This window comes from Hemibagrus wyckioides, linkage group LG09, assembly GCF_019097595.1.
Source record: "Hemibagrus wyckioides isolate EC202008001 linkage group LG09, SWU_Hwy_1.0, whole genome shotgun sequence".
NCBI classification, from domain to species: domain Eukaryota; kingdom Metazoa; phylum Chordata; class Actinopteri; order Siluriformes; family Bagridae; genus Hemibagrus; species Hemibagrus wyckioides.
Window position 1 is genome coordinate 18674454 of NC_080718.1, and position 18032 is coordinate 18692485.

General features: G+C 37.1%; 1 protein-coding gene across 2 annotated transcripts in view; it reads right to left on the minus strand.

Moving 5' to 3' along the window:
* Positions 1-18032, minus strand: part of LOC131359931 (kelch-like protein 29) — a 91107-nt gene that overhangs the window by 55788 nt on the left and 17287 nt on the right. For both annotated transcript variants that reach the window (XM_058400084.1, XM_058400085.1), the window contains exon 3: positions 10487-10821. In XM_058400084.1, the coding sequence (XP_058256067.1) occupies positions 10487-10768 (282 nt within the window). In that variant the 5' untranslated portion in view covers positions 10769-10821. The remainder of the gene's footprint in view (positions 1-10486; positions 10822-18032) is intronic.

The following is an 18032-nucleotide window of genomic DNA, read 5'->3' on the forward strand; positions in this document are numbered from 1 at the left end:
AATTAACTGTCTGCACCAAAGACAACACAAACAGATTTATTAAAACGGTTCTTCTTTAGTTTGGAATATGTCTCCTGGATTATTAATATGACAGGCTCATAAAGAGAAGCAATGTAATCACTGAAACATTCAAATCATAAGCACAACCATATTCAATTAGGGGGCTGTATTGTTTAATTACTTTAAATGTCCATTTAAATACTTTAAAGTGTCACAAACAACTATTTCAATAAAGACAATTCATGATGTGCTGTTGCACCATTATGGAAAACATTCCTTTTCATCATTCATCATGCAGGCTGGCTGTGAAAATATACTAGAAGTGAAGTACTAGAAAGCGCAAACAGTAATCAGTGAGATCAAACAAATAGGGGGAACAAAACAAATCATATAAACACCTATTTTCTTCAAATACAAAAATGCTAATAATTGGATTATTACCAAATCACAGCTTTGGTGTTAATCCACATAATTTAGGGAATATTATTCAAAACAACAGGCATGAGACTTTCATTTGCATTAAGTTTGTTTACCCGAAATCATCTTACAGTAAATCACGTCCCTGTATGCTTTATATTTGTTGTGTAAAGAAATAAAGGTGTTGCACTAACTCCATCTGCACACTGCTATATCCATCATTCTGTGTAGAGCAGCAGTGTTTATCTCCTTCTCTAACAATGAACTTACAAATCAAATTTAGAGCAGTAAATTCTACGCCACTGCCATTGTTATTCATCGAGAATGCTGTACAGGGCAGAGACAGGGGCCAAAAGGCAAAGATCAGTTTAGATAACAAAGCAGCTAGTTGTTATAATGAGCCACTGAATATTCATTACACATTACATTGTATGAACTCTGCAGCACCATGTGATACTGTGATGGAGAAAAATAAAACAAATATAACAGCACAAAAAAAACAAAATACAAATATTTTGTTAAATACATTAAAAAAAATAAATAAATAAATAAATTAATTAATAAATAATAATGATAATCTAAATCCCTAACAGTGTAGTATATGTGGAAGGAAAATTAATAAAATGAAATAAATGGCTTTGTAACTCTCATTTTCTCAAGGTGTAATGATTATTACTTTATATGGAAAATTCGTACAGTAAATCTAAATATAATATCTAAAAACAAATAAAAATAAAATGAAATGTAAAAAGCCTAATGCACAGGTAGGTTATGCAAATTTGAAAGTCTGAAAAAATTTTAAAGCACAACAAATGATTAGATTACATAATAGTATAAATGATTAATTTCTCATGGTGCATCGATCACTGGTTTACGTCCAAATTCATATGATGTACAAAGCTAATAAAGTGTCCTGTTTTTTTTTTTTTTTTCAAAATTTTTGAATGAAAATCTGAAGCAAAATCTAATCTTCAGACTTCATGCTTAGAAACAAGGATGTTTTCTTTAGAATGTTGTTTCGGCCAGTTAGGAATTACTAGCTTTCTAAAGTTGCTTCCTCTCTGAAAAGGAAACTTTCTATTACAGGGATCCACACAGGATTATTCCATCAAGGACACACTAAAGAACCATAAGGTTACAACTGTACGTAAAATTTAGGCTGTTTTATGTGTGCAGCAAAAAACACATCAAACAAGAAAAGTAAATAAATTGGTGTGGGGATGATTTCTGAAAGCGTTGATTCAGAAACTGAATGCATGCAGCACAGCAGAGTGCCACAGAAGCTCCTTATATCTTAATAATGAATGTAGGACATCAAGCCTACAGCAGCATCTGGGAGGTTCACCATGTTCCAGACCAGTCTCAGTAACTTCCCCAAAACAAGTCTGGATCTGTCTCCTCAAGCAAAGCGTGTGCAGTTGATCTGACTCGAACCTAGCCGAGATTGGAGAGTGTGAGATTGAAGAGTGAAAGGTGTAATGATACACTACCGTCATGAGTCAATTTGGTGCACAAGACCAGCTTCACATTTCAATTCGATCCTCAGAATATTTTTGAACTGAATTTTAATGAAGAAAAACTTGTACTGAAATGACTCCTTTTTAAATCCTAAATAATGCAAAACAATGTGCATTTCTGTCTGTGTAAAGCTAAAAAATAAATCAATCAAACAAACAAATAAATAAAAGTATCAATTCAATTCAAAACTCTGATTGAATAAACAAAGCCTCAGGCCCTGGGGAGATGATTGATTGAAACTTAATGGACTCTGCAGCAATGCCTGAGGCGTCATTTTAACAGGAACCGAGGCTAAAATGCCCGACTTCCACTATCTCGTTCTTGTCTCCGCAGCGGGGCGGGGCTGCTGTCATTGAAACCTACTGAAAAGCTGCTATTATAGTTGTATAACCGTAATAACTTTGTGCTAGTTGTTGTGATCTGAAGCTACCAGGCCCTTCATGCTCTCTATATATTTTAAAGCTTGGTGTTCAAACATTGCAACTTCATTAAATGTGTAATTAGTAGAATGTTCCTTTCCCTAAACATAAATCATATTTTCCCACAATGTGTCGTGATGTATCAATACACGCTGGAATTCATAAAGTATCATCACACACTGGAATTCACTGCCACTTTGTAAGAATTTTATTTACATTTTATTTCATTTTAAAGGACAAGAATAACTGTGAGAGAAATTCCTTCCGGATCGCTCACATCCCTTCACTTGATATAAAAGTGTTAATGGCCCTTTACACCAAAAGAAAATAATGGAAAAAAAAGTGTAACCTTCTGCAGTTTTGTTGTACAGCAGTACTGTATAACTGGCTTCAGCTAGTCAGAAATATTTTCAGAGTAAAGCACACCAAGCCTGTTTTTTTCCATTTCCCTATTTTGTTAAAATATAAAATGGTTGATAGACAAAACTACAGAGCAAACGGACGTAATAAACAGACTGATGTAAAAGCAGAAAGCAGAGGCTGGTCATAAAGTTAGTGATAAATGTTAAGCTTACTAAACAATACTAATACTGATGTATATATGTATTATAATGCATGTGAATGTGGCAGGAGAAAGTGGAATTTAATAGTATGCTTTAGTCTTTTAAAGGTTTTGTGCCTCAGCCAGCAGCTATGGTTTGGCTGTGTGTCAAATCTGACTACATTCCACTTTACTGCTCTTTTAATGTTATGGTTACAGTTCATCTGCTTTCTCTAAGGCTGAGTATGTATTAAGGAGAAACAACAGTGACATGTTAATACTGCTGAAAAATTAATCTTCTCCTTGTATCGTAATAATAAAATCCTTCCATGCACAATTACCCTACTATAAACACACTTCCGTTTACCATCTAAACGTGTAAATACACACACTCATGTAACATTAATGTAACAATATGAGCTTTTCAAATCTGCCCCAGGTGTAAATAAATGAGAATGAAATTCACTAGTGGTTGATTATTGGCTGACTTGCTTGTTCTTGGTGCAGTCTGCTCGGAAAAACCAAACAGTAAATATTTCATTTCAGGAGAGGGATCTTACTGGATTCTACTGCTAGTCTTATATTTTGGTTGTTCATCCTGAATACTAAAAAGGAAGTGTGTGTGTGTGTGTGTGTGTGTGTGAGTGCGAGTGTGTGTTTACATCCGTGTCAGGTCTCATTAGAGATCGCATTTCATCCTTTGTAAATGCTTCATAAGAAACACTTTTAGTCTACACACACCAGCATACACACTGATGCAGAATGCTATTCAACTAATACAGAACGGATTTGTATTTATATGTATGGCTTTAGATTAGATTACAGTCAATTAAGCACAATAAGGATTAAATCGTAATCAGCCATGCCACATCGTCTATTAGTTCTCTCGAGAGGAAGAAAAATGATCATCAAAATGAGCAAAATCCATAACACAAATAAAAAAAATAAACACATTAAATAAATGATATTTAAGCATCAACAGAAGATGTTTTCATGCTGCATTTATATAAACATCGATGATTTAGGTAGCGCAATGCTTTCTGCGAGATACAGGTTTCAAAAACGACCAAACCTGCAAGTAGTATAGGTAACGTGATGAAGCATGCTTAGAAAGAATTACAGCATCTCAAGAATTACAGAATTATGACAGAGACTCTTCCTGTAATAACTAACAGGGATGATAGGCCACTATTAAATGCTAACCATTTGAAATCTCTGTACATTCTTAGGTTTAAGCATGCTTCAATTGCAGCCCAAGCGTGTTTCAACGGTGTGTTCCATTACAGTGCTGATATTTTCAATCATTATTGACTTTTGAAAAGGTTTTGTTTTTTTTGTGCTGTTGCTTTTTGTGCTTTGGTTTTGCCAAAAAACTTTTTTTGAAAGATTTTTGAAATTTTTTCTTTTGCTATTGTTAATGGTCTTTTTATTTGGAACATCATATTTGTTCTATTAAGAAACGTAAGCAGTTTCTCCAAAGAAAGTTGGCATTCATAAAAAAATGAAAAAAACTTCAGTTAGCCTGGAAAATGCTCTTATCCTAACAGAGCTCCTGCATTTGTGTAGTTTCCATATAAGAACACGCGCGAATGTGAACCCTGATCCATAGGCTTTAGATTGTATGTAACTGGTGTAAGCAGTTTAACACTCATTTATTTCTATTACATCACAGACATTTAGTGAAAATTTTGCTTTATATTAATGCAATCCAAAATAAATACATAAAGATAAAGAAAGTGAGGAAATTCCATTAGAAAGAAGTACTATAAAATGTGGAAGATTTGCCTTTTATGCAGTTTTGTGAGTTTCAGTACATGCATATCAGCTGCCCCATGCTTGGTCATTTATTCTGGGGTTAATTTTTTAGTTCGGTTTGGCCTACTAACACACAACTTTACTAAAAGTTTAATAAATGAGGCTTATACACTGAATTTATTCACCATAATTTTTTTGGAGGTGATAATAACGAATCACAGTTGACAAAGTTGACCAAACTCCACATGTACATTCGGCATTATTATTTTCATGACTGATTAATGATCCTGAACACATTCAGACTATTCAGACAAATATTCCTATCAGAACTGCAGCAGAATATCCTGCTGTAAGAGATGGACCGGGTTTTGTTTACCACTGTTTTGCATGCCACTTAAACGCCTGCATCTTGGCGGTATGGACACACTTGAGATCGTTAGTTATCTTCTCCCCAGTATGCGGTGCTCATTATCCATACACGCTGCCATTTTTTCTCCAAACACATGCACTTCATTTACATGTGCTATGCTTTAGCGCTGTCAGAATGACAACATGTATAATATGTGACATGGATATCATCCGTTTGCAGAGTAAAAGTGAAACATTACTGATTGCAGCTCGCAGTTAAATCTCATCCCTACATGTGTGTGGAAGATCTCCTTCTTTTAGTCAAATAAGCCATCTCAATTTGAAATGGCTTTCTTCCATTCATCTAATCTTCTCAACTCTGGCCAGGATCACCGTCTGCCTCTGAGAAAAGACCTAAAGCAGAGTACAAGCTGTCGTGCTCTTTATTTGCTATTCCTATCCTTGCTGTCAGCCTCGAAGCCTCCTCTTTAGCCCTGCCATGGGCATGCGCCTGCACTGACAAAATCGAGAGGGAGCACTGATGCCTCTGTGTGAAGAGGTCTGCTACAAAGTGGGCTCTTTTCTTCGTGGCAGCTCTGCTGGCTCCTGAAGGAAGAGCCTGGGAGAGCTGGATGAGCACAGCCTCTTAGGGGAGCAATGGTTGCTTTGCTCCTTTATGTTTGAGCATCCTCAGAATGTGGCTGCTCGAGGATCAGACGAATCGTTCTTGGCCCCTGGTTTCTGGATGCCCACTCCTAGCAGGGAGCACTGAGGGAGTAGCTTTGTTCTTGAACAGATTTCATGTTCACGTCACATCAAATACGTCAGCTGGTTTTCTCATCACTTAACGAACAGCTTTCCATCACTAAACTGACTTTTTCGAGATCTACATCTCTATATTTCACTTTCGACTGACAGGCAGATTCTCAGACTCTAACTTTCAGTTTTAGCTCTAGTTTTAATCATGTATGATCTTGTTGGGGGCAGCATGGCGGTGCAGTGGGGACCACTGACACCTCAAAGCTCCAGGGTCTCTGCTTCCATCCTGAGCTTGATTTACTCTCCGACTGGAGATTCACATTTTCTTACTTGCTACACTAAATTGTCTTTTTAGGTAGGAATTTGTATGCGCATGGTGCCCTACATTGGACTGAAGTCCCATCCAGAATGTATTCCCACTTTACAATCCCAGGATAGACTCTGGATCAACAGCAACCCCGGTCAGGATAAATCAGGTGCTTACAGCTCACAGATGATGAATAAAAGATCATCTTAGACATTACTGATTACTGAATGTTGGATTTTTTTGCTTATTAATTCAATTAGGTTCGATTCAATTCAATTCAATTTATTTGTATAGTACATGGGCGTCGCTAGGCCATTTTTAGGGGGGCTTTAGCCCTGCTAACATTTCTACTCAGCCCTCTCAATAAATTGTACACAAATTTGTGATCGCCTCAGTCCCCTTTAAATTTCATATGAAAACAGTGGCAGACTTCGGCTCTTCCCCATCTTTCAGCACGTTCTTCAATTCGTAGACCGCGGCGTCGCAGAGTGAGGATCAGAGAATGTGTGTGTGTGTGAGATCAGGAAGACTTGTATTTGGCTTGTTCAGTACTCAACAGTTATACACATTTATGCAATAGAGTGGAATGCTGCAATAAGTTTACCATCCTACCGTTAGTCAAACCTTTATTTTATTTATTTATGTTTTATTTATTTATTTTTTACTATTATACCCTCATTGGAGTCTCCCTTAAATGAAAATTCTAGAATCACCTTTGGTATAGCACTTTTAACAATGGACATTGTCTCAAAGCAGCTTTACAGACGTATAGAAGCATAGAAAAAAATTAGAAAGTTTAAAGTTACTATTTATCCCTAACATTTATTCCTAATGAGCAAGCCTGAGGCAAAGGTGGCAAGACAAAACTCCCTGAGATGATATGAGGAAGAAACCTTGAGAGGAACCAGGCTTAGAAGAGAACTCATCATCATTTGTGTGACACTGGACAGTAAACAGCATTACAGAATTGTCTATGGACCAGAGTAAAATAAGGACTAGCAGCACATTTGCATGATATACAGTATTTGAATGATTTTCCCACAGATCCCTTCCCTCTTCACTTCTCTTCATGTAGTAAATGGTTTCCAAGTTCATGTGGCTCTGAGTTTTGGTATACTCGAACTGTTTTGCATAATGTCATTTTAACAAATCTAAATGGGGCCGAACTTGGCTGACAAAATGAAACCTTCTGCGAAGCTGAGCAGCTGAAGGAGGGGAAAGAGGGCAGCCTGCAGATAGAGACTGAGGATACTTGATAAACCTTCAGGCATCTTGAGAGCAGTCCAAAAAAAGATAGTGATGATCATGGGAGAAAATCAAATGGGAGCTCTGTCTCAGTGTGTGTGTGTGTGTGTGTGTGTATGAGAGAGAGAGAGAGAGAGAGACAGAGAGACAGAGAGAGAGAGAGTGAAATCAGGAGAGAGACAGAGACTATGCTAATACCCTCTCACACATACCCTCTTGCGGTATCTATTTACTAAATCTGTTGTGAACGTGAATTGCCTACAGATGCTGTCGAGTCTCGGTAGCAAGTGGTAAAGCTGCCCAATACTGAAAGCACCTGTGTCTAAGTAACACATTAGCATAAATGATAATAAACAGAATGGAATGATCATTTGTTTTGACTTGGATTTAGGTAACTAGCAGTGAGTAGTTGATGAAACATAAAACAGTTATTTTCATTACATTTACTTAAGTAGCGTTGTAATAAATTGTCCTTTCAGTCCTGTTAGAGTCTTGTTTGTTTACTATTCTTTTAATGCCAAGGCAGCATCAACAGCTATTTTCATGGCAGGATCAAGGTAGATAAAGCAAGGCATTTTAGTAGCTCTTATAGTATTACAACAATAAAATCTTATAGCATGTCAACTGTCAACAACAACAGCTATATAACATTAACTCCAGGATTTTTCTGAGTGAGACATTTTGGTAGAGTCCTAAACACATATTTTGTGTGTAAAAACATTGTCTAGTGTCATTAAGAACTTAACAATCCATTAAGATATGTTTAAAAGTCATTCTTGTTTTTCACCTTTTAATAGAAAAGCATGTGTAAGACGGCAATCCAACACGGCATCTTGTGTATACGGTCTGATCGTATCTGAATTCGTAGGGGAAGTTGAGGAATTGTCTTTTGTCTTTAGTAGGGTTGATTTTGTGTAGTTTTTCTATCAGGAGTCATTTTACAAGAAGAACCTCGGCATATGAATTTAATTCTTTCGGGAGGCGAGTTCTTAAGGTGAAAATTTGTATTGCAAAATTTATTTTCCCATAAGAAATAATATAAATGTAGATAATCTGTTCAAGCCACCCAAAAATATTACCAATATTAGCAATGCGAAGCGTATGTAAACTGCATGGCTGCTTAAAAAGATCTGACCCAAGCCAAGCATTACATGTCAGGGGTCCTCACAGGACATCATACCACCAAGCTTGGGCTAAAAATAGAACAGACCACCCGTGCCACCAATCACCCACAAAATGCTTTGTATGCCTATGCAAATTTCTTTATGCAAAATTTTAATTCTTAAGGCAAAAATTCATACGGCAGGGCATTCATATGCCAAGGTTCCACTGTATTTTTAGTCCAGTGTATTTGTCTATGTCCTTCTCTTTACATTTTCTAAACGCAATTGTTCAAGCACATTTATAAAAAAGCATCTCACAAGGCTTTGTTTCACAAATCGAACACAATCATATGCCTACTGTACACCACCAGTACCAGTGATTTCACCTCACAGCAGGACAGCAGAGGCTCAAATGGTGGATGATGCTGTGGAAGGATAGCGGCCAGGCTAATTATGTAATGTGCTTTCTTCTCTGTCAGCCTAAAAATGTGGATGTTTCAGCATTCAGAATCTCCAGAACTCAAGAAGGTGGCATTGTGACTAACTGGCATGCAAAGAATATCAATGTTTAATGTTAAAACTGTTACTTTTAATTATGATAAATGAGTTATTCTAATTCAGAACACTGAACATGAATCAATGTTCTAATTTTTAGTGATTTGTGTTCTTCTACACTTTCTACTACTCTCTACACTTTACTTTTGACAATTTAAGTACTTATTATTTTAAAGTAATCATACTTTTACCCGAGTAATGTTTTTGTTGACACCCATCTCTGGTAACTAGTTATGTTAACAAGCTTTTAGACACATTTATTTATCATTTTAACATGCCCTATTTAAAAAAAAAAGGAAAAGAAAAAAAGAAAAAAGAAACAGCCTTGGGCAAGTGGATAATACTGCATTACACTCATATAAGCCATAAACAGAGCTATGAGTAAGACTCTGGCAGGCTAACTGGAGACAAACTGGAACATTTTAATCTTAATCTTATAGGATAGCAATACTAACAAAATAACAGCATCCCTACACTGCAGGCATTTCAGAGCAGATTTCATCAAGTCTTCCCCAGAAAAGCATAATTCCTCACAGTTACATAATCAAATTACACAACTGCTTCTATCTGAAAACATTATTATGACTGAGCTTTAAGGTCATCTGTGGCTCTGTGATGCAATTTTGCCAACTGTGGGATAATTGAAATGCAATTTGAGTGGCAGGTGTTACCTACAGTTGAGCAAAAAAACAAACAAACAAACAAATAAATGGCATACAGTGAATGGGTATCATCTCTAATCAAATGCAAATATATGCAAAAAAAAGGCAAAGCAAGCACATCATGTTACATAAGCCTCAAAAATAAAGTGGCTAAAGTGGCTATAGACAACAGAGACAACAGTGTCATTTATATCTTTGGTGAAACTGCTAGCATTTCTTATCTATTGCTTCATCCGTGGAATCAAATGTACTAAAATCAGCAATATATATTACCCTTGGGGAAACACACAATATGCAAAATGCAGGAATATATTACATTAAAGCCCACACTGTCCTTAATCTAGAGGCCTGGAAGGTGTGATTATGTGCATCTCCACCATCTCCCTTTCACTATTTGAAAGAATGTAGGGAAGTTTCTTCTTGACATGGATCAATAATCACCCTTCCTGTCCATTATCAGAGATGGATGCTAGAGATATGAGGAGGGAAATATCGTGTGTGTGGGGATATGCTGGGGAAAGGTGGTGGCTCCAGGCCTTTCATGATGGATGATAGAAATTGACCCTAAGATCATCTACTGCTTTAATCTTTTTTTTCCCCTTTGGTAAGTGACAAGAACACAGACAGCATGTGGGTATTTTTCTGAAATCTGCACCACTTTCAGGGCAGAGATAATACATAAAAGAAAAAAAAGATAAATAGAGAGAAAACTGGCTGAAATGAGAATTGATGGGCTGAATCGTTGCTGAATCTCTAGTACAAGCATTCACAACTGCTTCTTTTAACACCCTACATGAAACAGAGGAGACCGTTAGCAAGGCTATGGGGCTCTAGGGTGTGGGTGGAATGAGTGTTACCTTGGTGGTGGAGGTGCTGCAAGAAGAGGCTAAACGCTTGCCAGACAGCTCTGTACTGCAGGTGCTGTTTGCCCCAGTGGCTGGCGTGGGCAGCAGAGAGGGCATGACCGGCAGCGGCAGCAGGCCAGGCCGGTTGTTGGAGCTGTTGGTCATGGAGGTGGCCGAGACAGCGGAAGAGCCGCAGCCATTAGCTGTGATGCAGCTGCTACTGACGACACTGCGTTCTCTGCGCTCCCAGACGGGCCGCAAGTCCCGTTCAAAACGATGGCTGTGGCGTGACATCCCGCACCAAAAGACACAGAAAGTGGAGCTTCTGCTCAGGAGCTGGAGAGCACCTGAAAAAAAAAAAAAAAAAAAAGGATGGTTAACTCTTTTTTTTTAACAGAGGTCAAATTGTCCAGCATTGACTTTTCATTATCATGTCACACTTCACAGTGGTGGTCAATGGCTCATATGTAAGTATATTCTCAGGGATTTAAGAATTTGTAGTTTTTCTCTTCTTACTTAGCCTAGAGGCAATATATTCATAGATAAGTTTATTTTCACACATATGTTTCTATCTTCAAAAAAAAGGGTGATATCAAATCTATTTCTACTCTCTGAGACACTTCAAGTACTTGTACATAAGCATCTAAAAATGAGTGTAAAGTTATACAAAAATGTTTCACAATGAAAAGCAAATATGTCCTGGCTAATTTTATACCAGACTTTCAGCAATAAAAGAATGAATTTGTTTATACTGCTTGAAAATATCTGATAAGATGGTTCCCATTCCGCCAGTGGTCTGGAACACCAGTGTACCGGTAAAGGGTTAAATACAAGTCAGAGGCATGCAATAGTCTCAAAACAATGATGACTGGAGGAGTGATATGTGTGGTGACCTGGGAAAATATGGCCTCTGTGGGTAACAAATCGAATTCTGGCCAATAATATCTTTGATGTCTCTATTTTCAGAGAAGATAACTATATTTTATCAAAACGATATAGAAATGTTTTTATTTAGGCTGCTTTCTAACCTTGCCTGGCTGAAAAAATAATATCAGGTAAGAAACAGCTTTATCTAACACAGCGGTAAATGCAGGCAGTCTGTGTAAACATGTCTAAAACCTTTCAGATAAGTAAGATTTTTTTCTGAATTTGTTATTGGATAGATACATGGCAGGGCTAAACAGACATCAGACTATTCAGTTCAATTTATATCAGTTCATATATTGAATCTCCGGGTAAGTCACATCAACGTTAAAACAGAAAAGAGTACAGATATACTCTTGATGTGTGGATGACAGCAGACAAGGCTTAAAAATATTTAATTCGAGAAATAAAACAAGAAATATATTGCCGCCAGAACGGAAGTGACAGAATTAATCAGTGATTATTTCCCCAACAATGTTAGTGTGACCAAAGATCGGTCATGTGAAGAGATTGTGATGAGGCTTGTGTTTAAATGCCGTGAATGACTTTTACTTCAAGGGAACGAGACAGAGACTGATGTGGATGATGCTGATAATCAATGTAAGAACTTGTTTCACACAGGAAACTTTCGATTTTAAAGCGTTGTACGTTTAGTTACAGGGGAAAAGAGAAACATTGTGCAGTTCAGGAAAGGCTGCAGTCTTCAGAATTATATATAGAAAAGTCAAGAATGTGTCAGTGTGAAGGATTTTCCCATGCCACCACATACATCTTAAAAATTCTTTACTGCTCATTCAAACAGTCTCTTTTAGTGCAGTGCAGTCACCTTGACTGACAATTCCATGACAATTCACCGACTGTCTGAAACCTTTCATAGGCATATGGTAGAAGAGCTGATATCAGATCTGACCAGTGCCGTGCCTCTGAAAAGACTGATAAAAATATATATTTTCCTGGATGCTCCAAGCTTTTATCTGGGAACCAGACAAATGAGAGTCTGAATCTTTACTGCAGCCCCTTTGTGCTGTAAATGGAGACATTGCATTGTGCTCAGCCTTTAAAGACTGAATAAAGGGCTACAAAAGGTCAGATATATTTATGTCTATTCGGCAGCAGTGCAATAACAACAAAAAAAAAAAAACAATGATGGTTTTGCAGTAAGGAGCTATTGTATAAGTAATAAATGTATCCACTTCATTATTTTACTGTAATAAAAAAAAAAAAAAATCTGTTGTATTGCTCATGGGCATATTTTTAAAACATTACCTTTGGGATAAAGTAAGATGTTAAAGACTGGTTTATGATTATTTTATTCAGTTTCAGGGAATTTCTTTTTTTTTTGTTTCCCATTTTCTTATCTGTGTACATATCATCAAAAACAGTCAACATATCAATAAATGTATTTTTACATTTATTGTCTGATGACGCATCTGCTTTAACGCACAAAAAGCAAGGAAAAGTCAAAATGTCAAAAAAACAAAGCAAACCAAAGACAGCAGTGACATCGTTTCAGAATCTCTAATAAAAAAAATTTCTAAGCCAGTGGGGATTTTCCAAAAATCCACATAAAAATACAGTATTTAAATCACTGAAAGCAAATGAAGTTAAAAGGAACCAAACTGCAACAGAGAAGTAAAATGGGGTAAATCAATTACTGTGGAAAAAAGTGCAATATTTTCGGTCCTACCCAGCGGACAGGTCTTTTTTTTAATTCAATGTCCGGAATTGTTGAACATACCTTTCTTTCTTTTTTTTATTCTAATTCAGTAACAGTGCATGTCTCATCTGTTTTTTTTATTCTAACAGCTTTTACAGAAATAACTGAGACGTGCTGTGCCTGTCACTGTCATCACTTGGGATTGGGAGGAGATACACCTAATGGAGAAATGGCATATATAAGCTTGGAGTGGTTTGGAGGTGATCTACTGTTTTTATAAATACTGCATTAAATGATCAACCTTTGCCTAAATTAAAAAGGTTACATTTTCAGACATAGGAGAACGTGTAGGATAGAAGGCTTTGTGCTTTTTCCAGTAACATGACAAGCTGTGTGTTTCTGGTTTTAGTACAGAAAAAAAAAGACTGGTGAGGGAATGATGTTTATAGCTGTGATGCTGTATGTGCTAACTGGAACTAATTTGCCTGCAGACATTTCACGAAACTAAACGTAGCTATAAACAAATTACATTCTATTTTTATGAATAATCAAGCCGAATTCATGGCCAGTGGTGTTGACAGGGATGCCTTCACTGCCAACATACTTTGTCCTTCCTGTACCTAATTTGCATACCTCAAACAACCTTAAAGTATACTTTACAGGGAAGACCCTGATTCAAACAATTCCAAAATGTAATCATTTTGGACTCAATGATAATTTCTATATTGTACTATAGAGAATCTCAGAACAATGGACCGCTGGATGGACAGATGGACGGGCTGATAACAAAAATAATAAATAGAAAGAAAATGGGTTCCTTGAGTTCCTTTATACTAGTCTGTAAGAAAGTAGTTTAGGTATGACAAATAGGAAGGAAGAAAAACTATTCCAGATGTTTGACCTTGCTGTAAAATCGACCCTGTCTGGATCAATTCCAAAACAAATCTGCTGGTTAAATGATAATTCCCTATAAATCCTACAAAACATTCAACCCCTCGCCCTTGAGATATTGTGCTAATGAGAATTTCGGATGGACTGACAGACCAACAGTAACTGCTGGCAAATTACTGTGACATAAAAGAAATAAAACTCTATGGGATGAGCTATTATTGGAAAATAATCAGCGCCCATCATGTTTTATTTCTTTACACATATCAGTGTAAGCCTAAACCTGAGCATGATGACACTAATGCATTAATCCTTGATCATTTCAATACCAAAAAAAAGAAATGAGACAAATTATGGTCATTAATTTGCCCAAAGATCTACAAAGCTAAACTATAATACCTCATAAACCAAACTGCCACAAACTTTCCTTTCGATGGTACACAAAAGATATATGTTTTGTTTAATATCTTTGTTGGGGGGATTTCACAGTGGTAACATCTTTATATCTTTCCCTTTAAATATTTGGTGGAATGGATTATGGTCAGCCACAAAAAGAGGATAAAATTCAGCCGAGTTTTCTTGAATAAGGCCAGCAGCGTGAGGGCTGAGTAAAGCTCACATGACGGACAATCAGCAGCAGTGTGTAGTGCAATCAACAGCATCCAGATAACAAGCCTCTCTCCCAACACAGGCACCATGGAGCAGGCCTAATTGCCCGAGCCCTCTAAAATCTGTCCAAGGGTATGTCAGGTACACTGCTGCGTTTCTTTTGGGGAATGAACAAGAAAGAAACATGCATCTTTACACAACACACATCAATACACACATTAAAAGTCATTTTAAACATTTATTAAAGAAACAAATATCTCGTGAAATATCTCAGACATGAATGTCAGCAATCCCACACTTAATATTTATCCTCTAAAAATCCTGATGCTATTGTAAAAGTATAGATATCATCAGAAATGTGATGTCTCAGACACCTATGCTTAAAGCACTGGATTGTAATACAAGCTAATAGCTACACATCTTCAGGGTGTTTTTAATTTACAATAATATCAGATCTAATGACGTGCGATTTGTGCATCACGATAACAGAAAGAGCACGGTTTTGATTCGCAAAGTGATGCATGTCTAAAAATAACGAGGCAAATTTAAACATCCGAGTACAGGCTTACTCAACAGGTCCACACAGCTTTATTCTTGCTAGTGAAGATGGTGTGTGATGACAGCTAACAGCGGCACTCTGCAATTACAGCCGGGCTCTTGATTAATTTCAATACGAAAAGAAAATTTCCGAGGCTAAAATTAGAGAGAGGGAGGGAAAAAAAGATCTCCATTGTGCGCACACAACTCAGGAAGCTACTAGAATTTGAAAAATCATCTAATTCTTTGCATAAACTGTACCGCATGTTTAAAAGAATGTGAAGCGTGAAAACTGCAAAGCTTCTTTTAAGCTTCTTCTGTGTTGTATTGGTTCCACATATCAATTGTTGTGTCAAAATAAACACACACATCGTTGATCAGACAGTGCCTAATAAAACAGAAGTGAATAAGGGACATGAAGAGGTGTTTTCACTGTAGTCATGTTGAGCAAGTTTCTAATAAAGTGCTGTAAGTACAAGCATCTCCAGAATTACTAGCACCCCTAGGTTAAGAAAAGAGTTTGTGGAAAAATGCTTTTGTGGTTAATTAGCTTAATATCACACTTAAAGATTAGAGGAATCTAATCTTTATATAAGGGAAATAGATGTATACATTCACTGGCCACTTTATTAGAAACAGTTGCAGCAGTGCAATCTACATTCTAACTAAATCATGCAGATGTAGTTCAAGGTTTAGGTAATGTATGGTGTTCCCAATAAAGTGGCCAGTGAATGTGTATTTTTAACCAAACTACACTAACTATCACAACTATTGTCAGCCCTGCATTTTATACTTTACCAACCTCCTTACCCTACATAAGAGTAGAGTCTTCTCATATAAAGATGATGAGATCGGGGGATCTAGAGGGTCAGGAATCTGAGACACTCCTCGCTCCAGTATCTCTAGGGTCCAAAGTCCTCTCTTGTGGACTCTCCTGTTCTGCTAACCCCAGGTTTTCATTTGGTTTCAGCTTTTTATTGTGTGGATTTGAATGTATGTATTGGATCATTTGAATGTTTCGTCTTGCTGGAATATTCAACCGTGACCAAGTTACAACTTCTTGGCAGAGGCAGTCAGATTTCATTCAATCTCTTGGTACTTCATGGACTCCATGATGCCATGTATACTGACAAGTTTCCCAGGGCCTTCGGAGGAAAAACACCCCCAAATCATCACAGGTCCTCCATCATACTTACAGGGGAGATTTGTTTCTAGACTGTGTAACCATTCTTCTTTTGATGCCAAACCCACCTTCAGTGTTTGTTTCTGAAAACACAAAACCCGGCTTCAGTCAAAGTTCCGGTAGTATTTAGTGACACTACAGGAACAAATGTTTGTGCTGAGATGAAAAATGCTTTCTTCATGCATTCTGTCTAAAGAGGTGGCAGACTTGGTGACTCTAAAATGTCGCCATCTTCACAGCAAATCCTCATCGTGTGTGTGGGTAAAAATGTGTCTATATATATATGTATATATGTGTATATATGCATGTACCTAGGTTTATAGACATTTCATGATTTTTGTGTATTCCCTATTTTTCGTCATGGAACATGAATAAGTAAATTTGGCCTGTGTGTAATGAATGACCACTTAAACACTCTTAAACCCTTAAAAAAAGGTAAAATATTAATGGGAACATGGTTCAGTTTCTTTCATCCATTTTCTGTGCTGCTTATCCTTCAAAGGGTCGTAGAGAACCTGGAGTCTATCCCAGGGCTCTTAGGGCACAATGCGGTCGACACCCTGGAAGGGGTGCCAATACATCACAGGGCAAAAATTGTACACACACACACACACACACACACACTGCTAATTAGCCTTCAAAACCTGAGGAAACCCCAGAAGCATGTGAAAATATATATATCCGTATATCCGCATCCGTTTTGTGCACCGAAAAACAGCTATGACCCATGGACTCCATAAGACGTTAACAGCAGTACTGTAAGTTGTGATGTGGAGCCTCCATGCATCAAACTTGTTTGTTCAGCACATCCCACAGATGCTCAATAAGACTGAGATCTGCTTCCAACACATCAACTTCAAGAACTGACGGCTCACTTGATGCCTAAAATATTTCACCACTTGAGGTTTTTAATTTTTACATTTACAGCATTTAGCACCAATTTATCTTATCCAGAGCAGACGTCAGGCATTATTTTCATCTTTACCATGGGTGACAATCATTTGAATCCTGACTGCAAATAGATATGAAAAAATGCAAGTGAATATTTACTGTACTAAATGATCTGTTTCCTTACATAAATTAGTTAATTTGCCTAATTACATGAGCCTACACCGAATGAACAGTGATGGTTTCCAGGCACTCATCTAATCATCAGTGTAAAAGAGCACTTGTACTTGCAGGTCCTTAACATTCAGCCAAAGGTCAGAGCTTGCTGGTCCTGCTCGGCGTTAATGTCTGCTGATCTCGATCAGTTCCTGAGAGAGATGCCTGTATGGCACTAAGCACTCCAATAGTGAAAAGCTCCAACAGAAGATCAATTTAAACACAGTTCACAATACACAATGCACAATACAATCATTTAAACCGACAAACAACCTACAAAAGAAGTTAAAAATCTAGCTGCTGCTGCTAAATATTATAATTATAGATAATTATTATGATAATCATATCAAGATGAGCCATCCAGAAAGTCTACCATTCGAATATATTGCAACAGAAAATCCCAGAATAATTGCTTGCTTCATTTCTGATTGATTTATTTAGCACTTGAATTTAAAAGTGATTACATTTCTAGCATGATACTCAGACCTTATTTTATCTTTATTTTCATATCAGCATATTTTTCATTCTTTTCATGCCTTGTGATATTGAATGCCAACAGAAGTCAAATTCAATCTCTTTTGAGGCTCTTTACATGGAGCCCTGCGTCCTGTGCTAATACAGGTTCCAAGCTAGAACGTAGCAGCTCCAGTCCTACA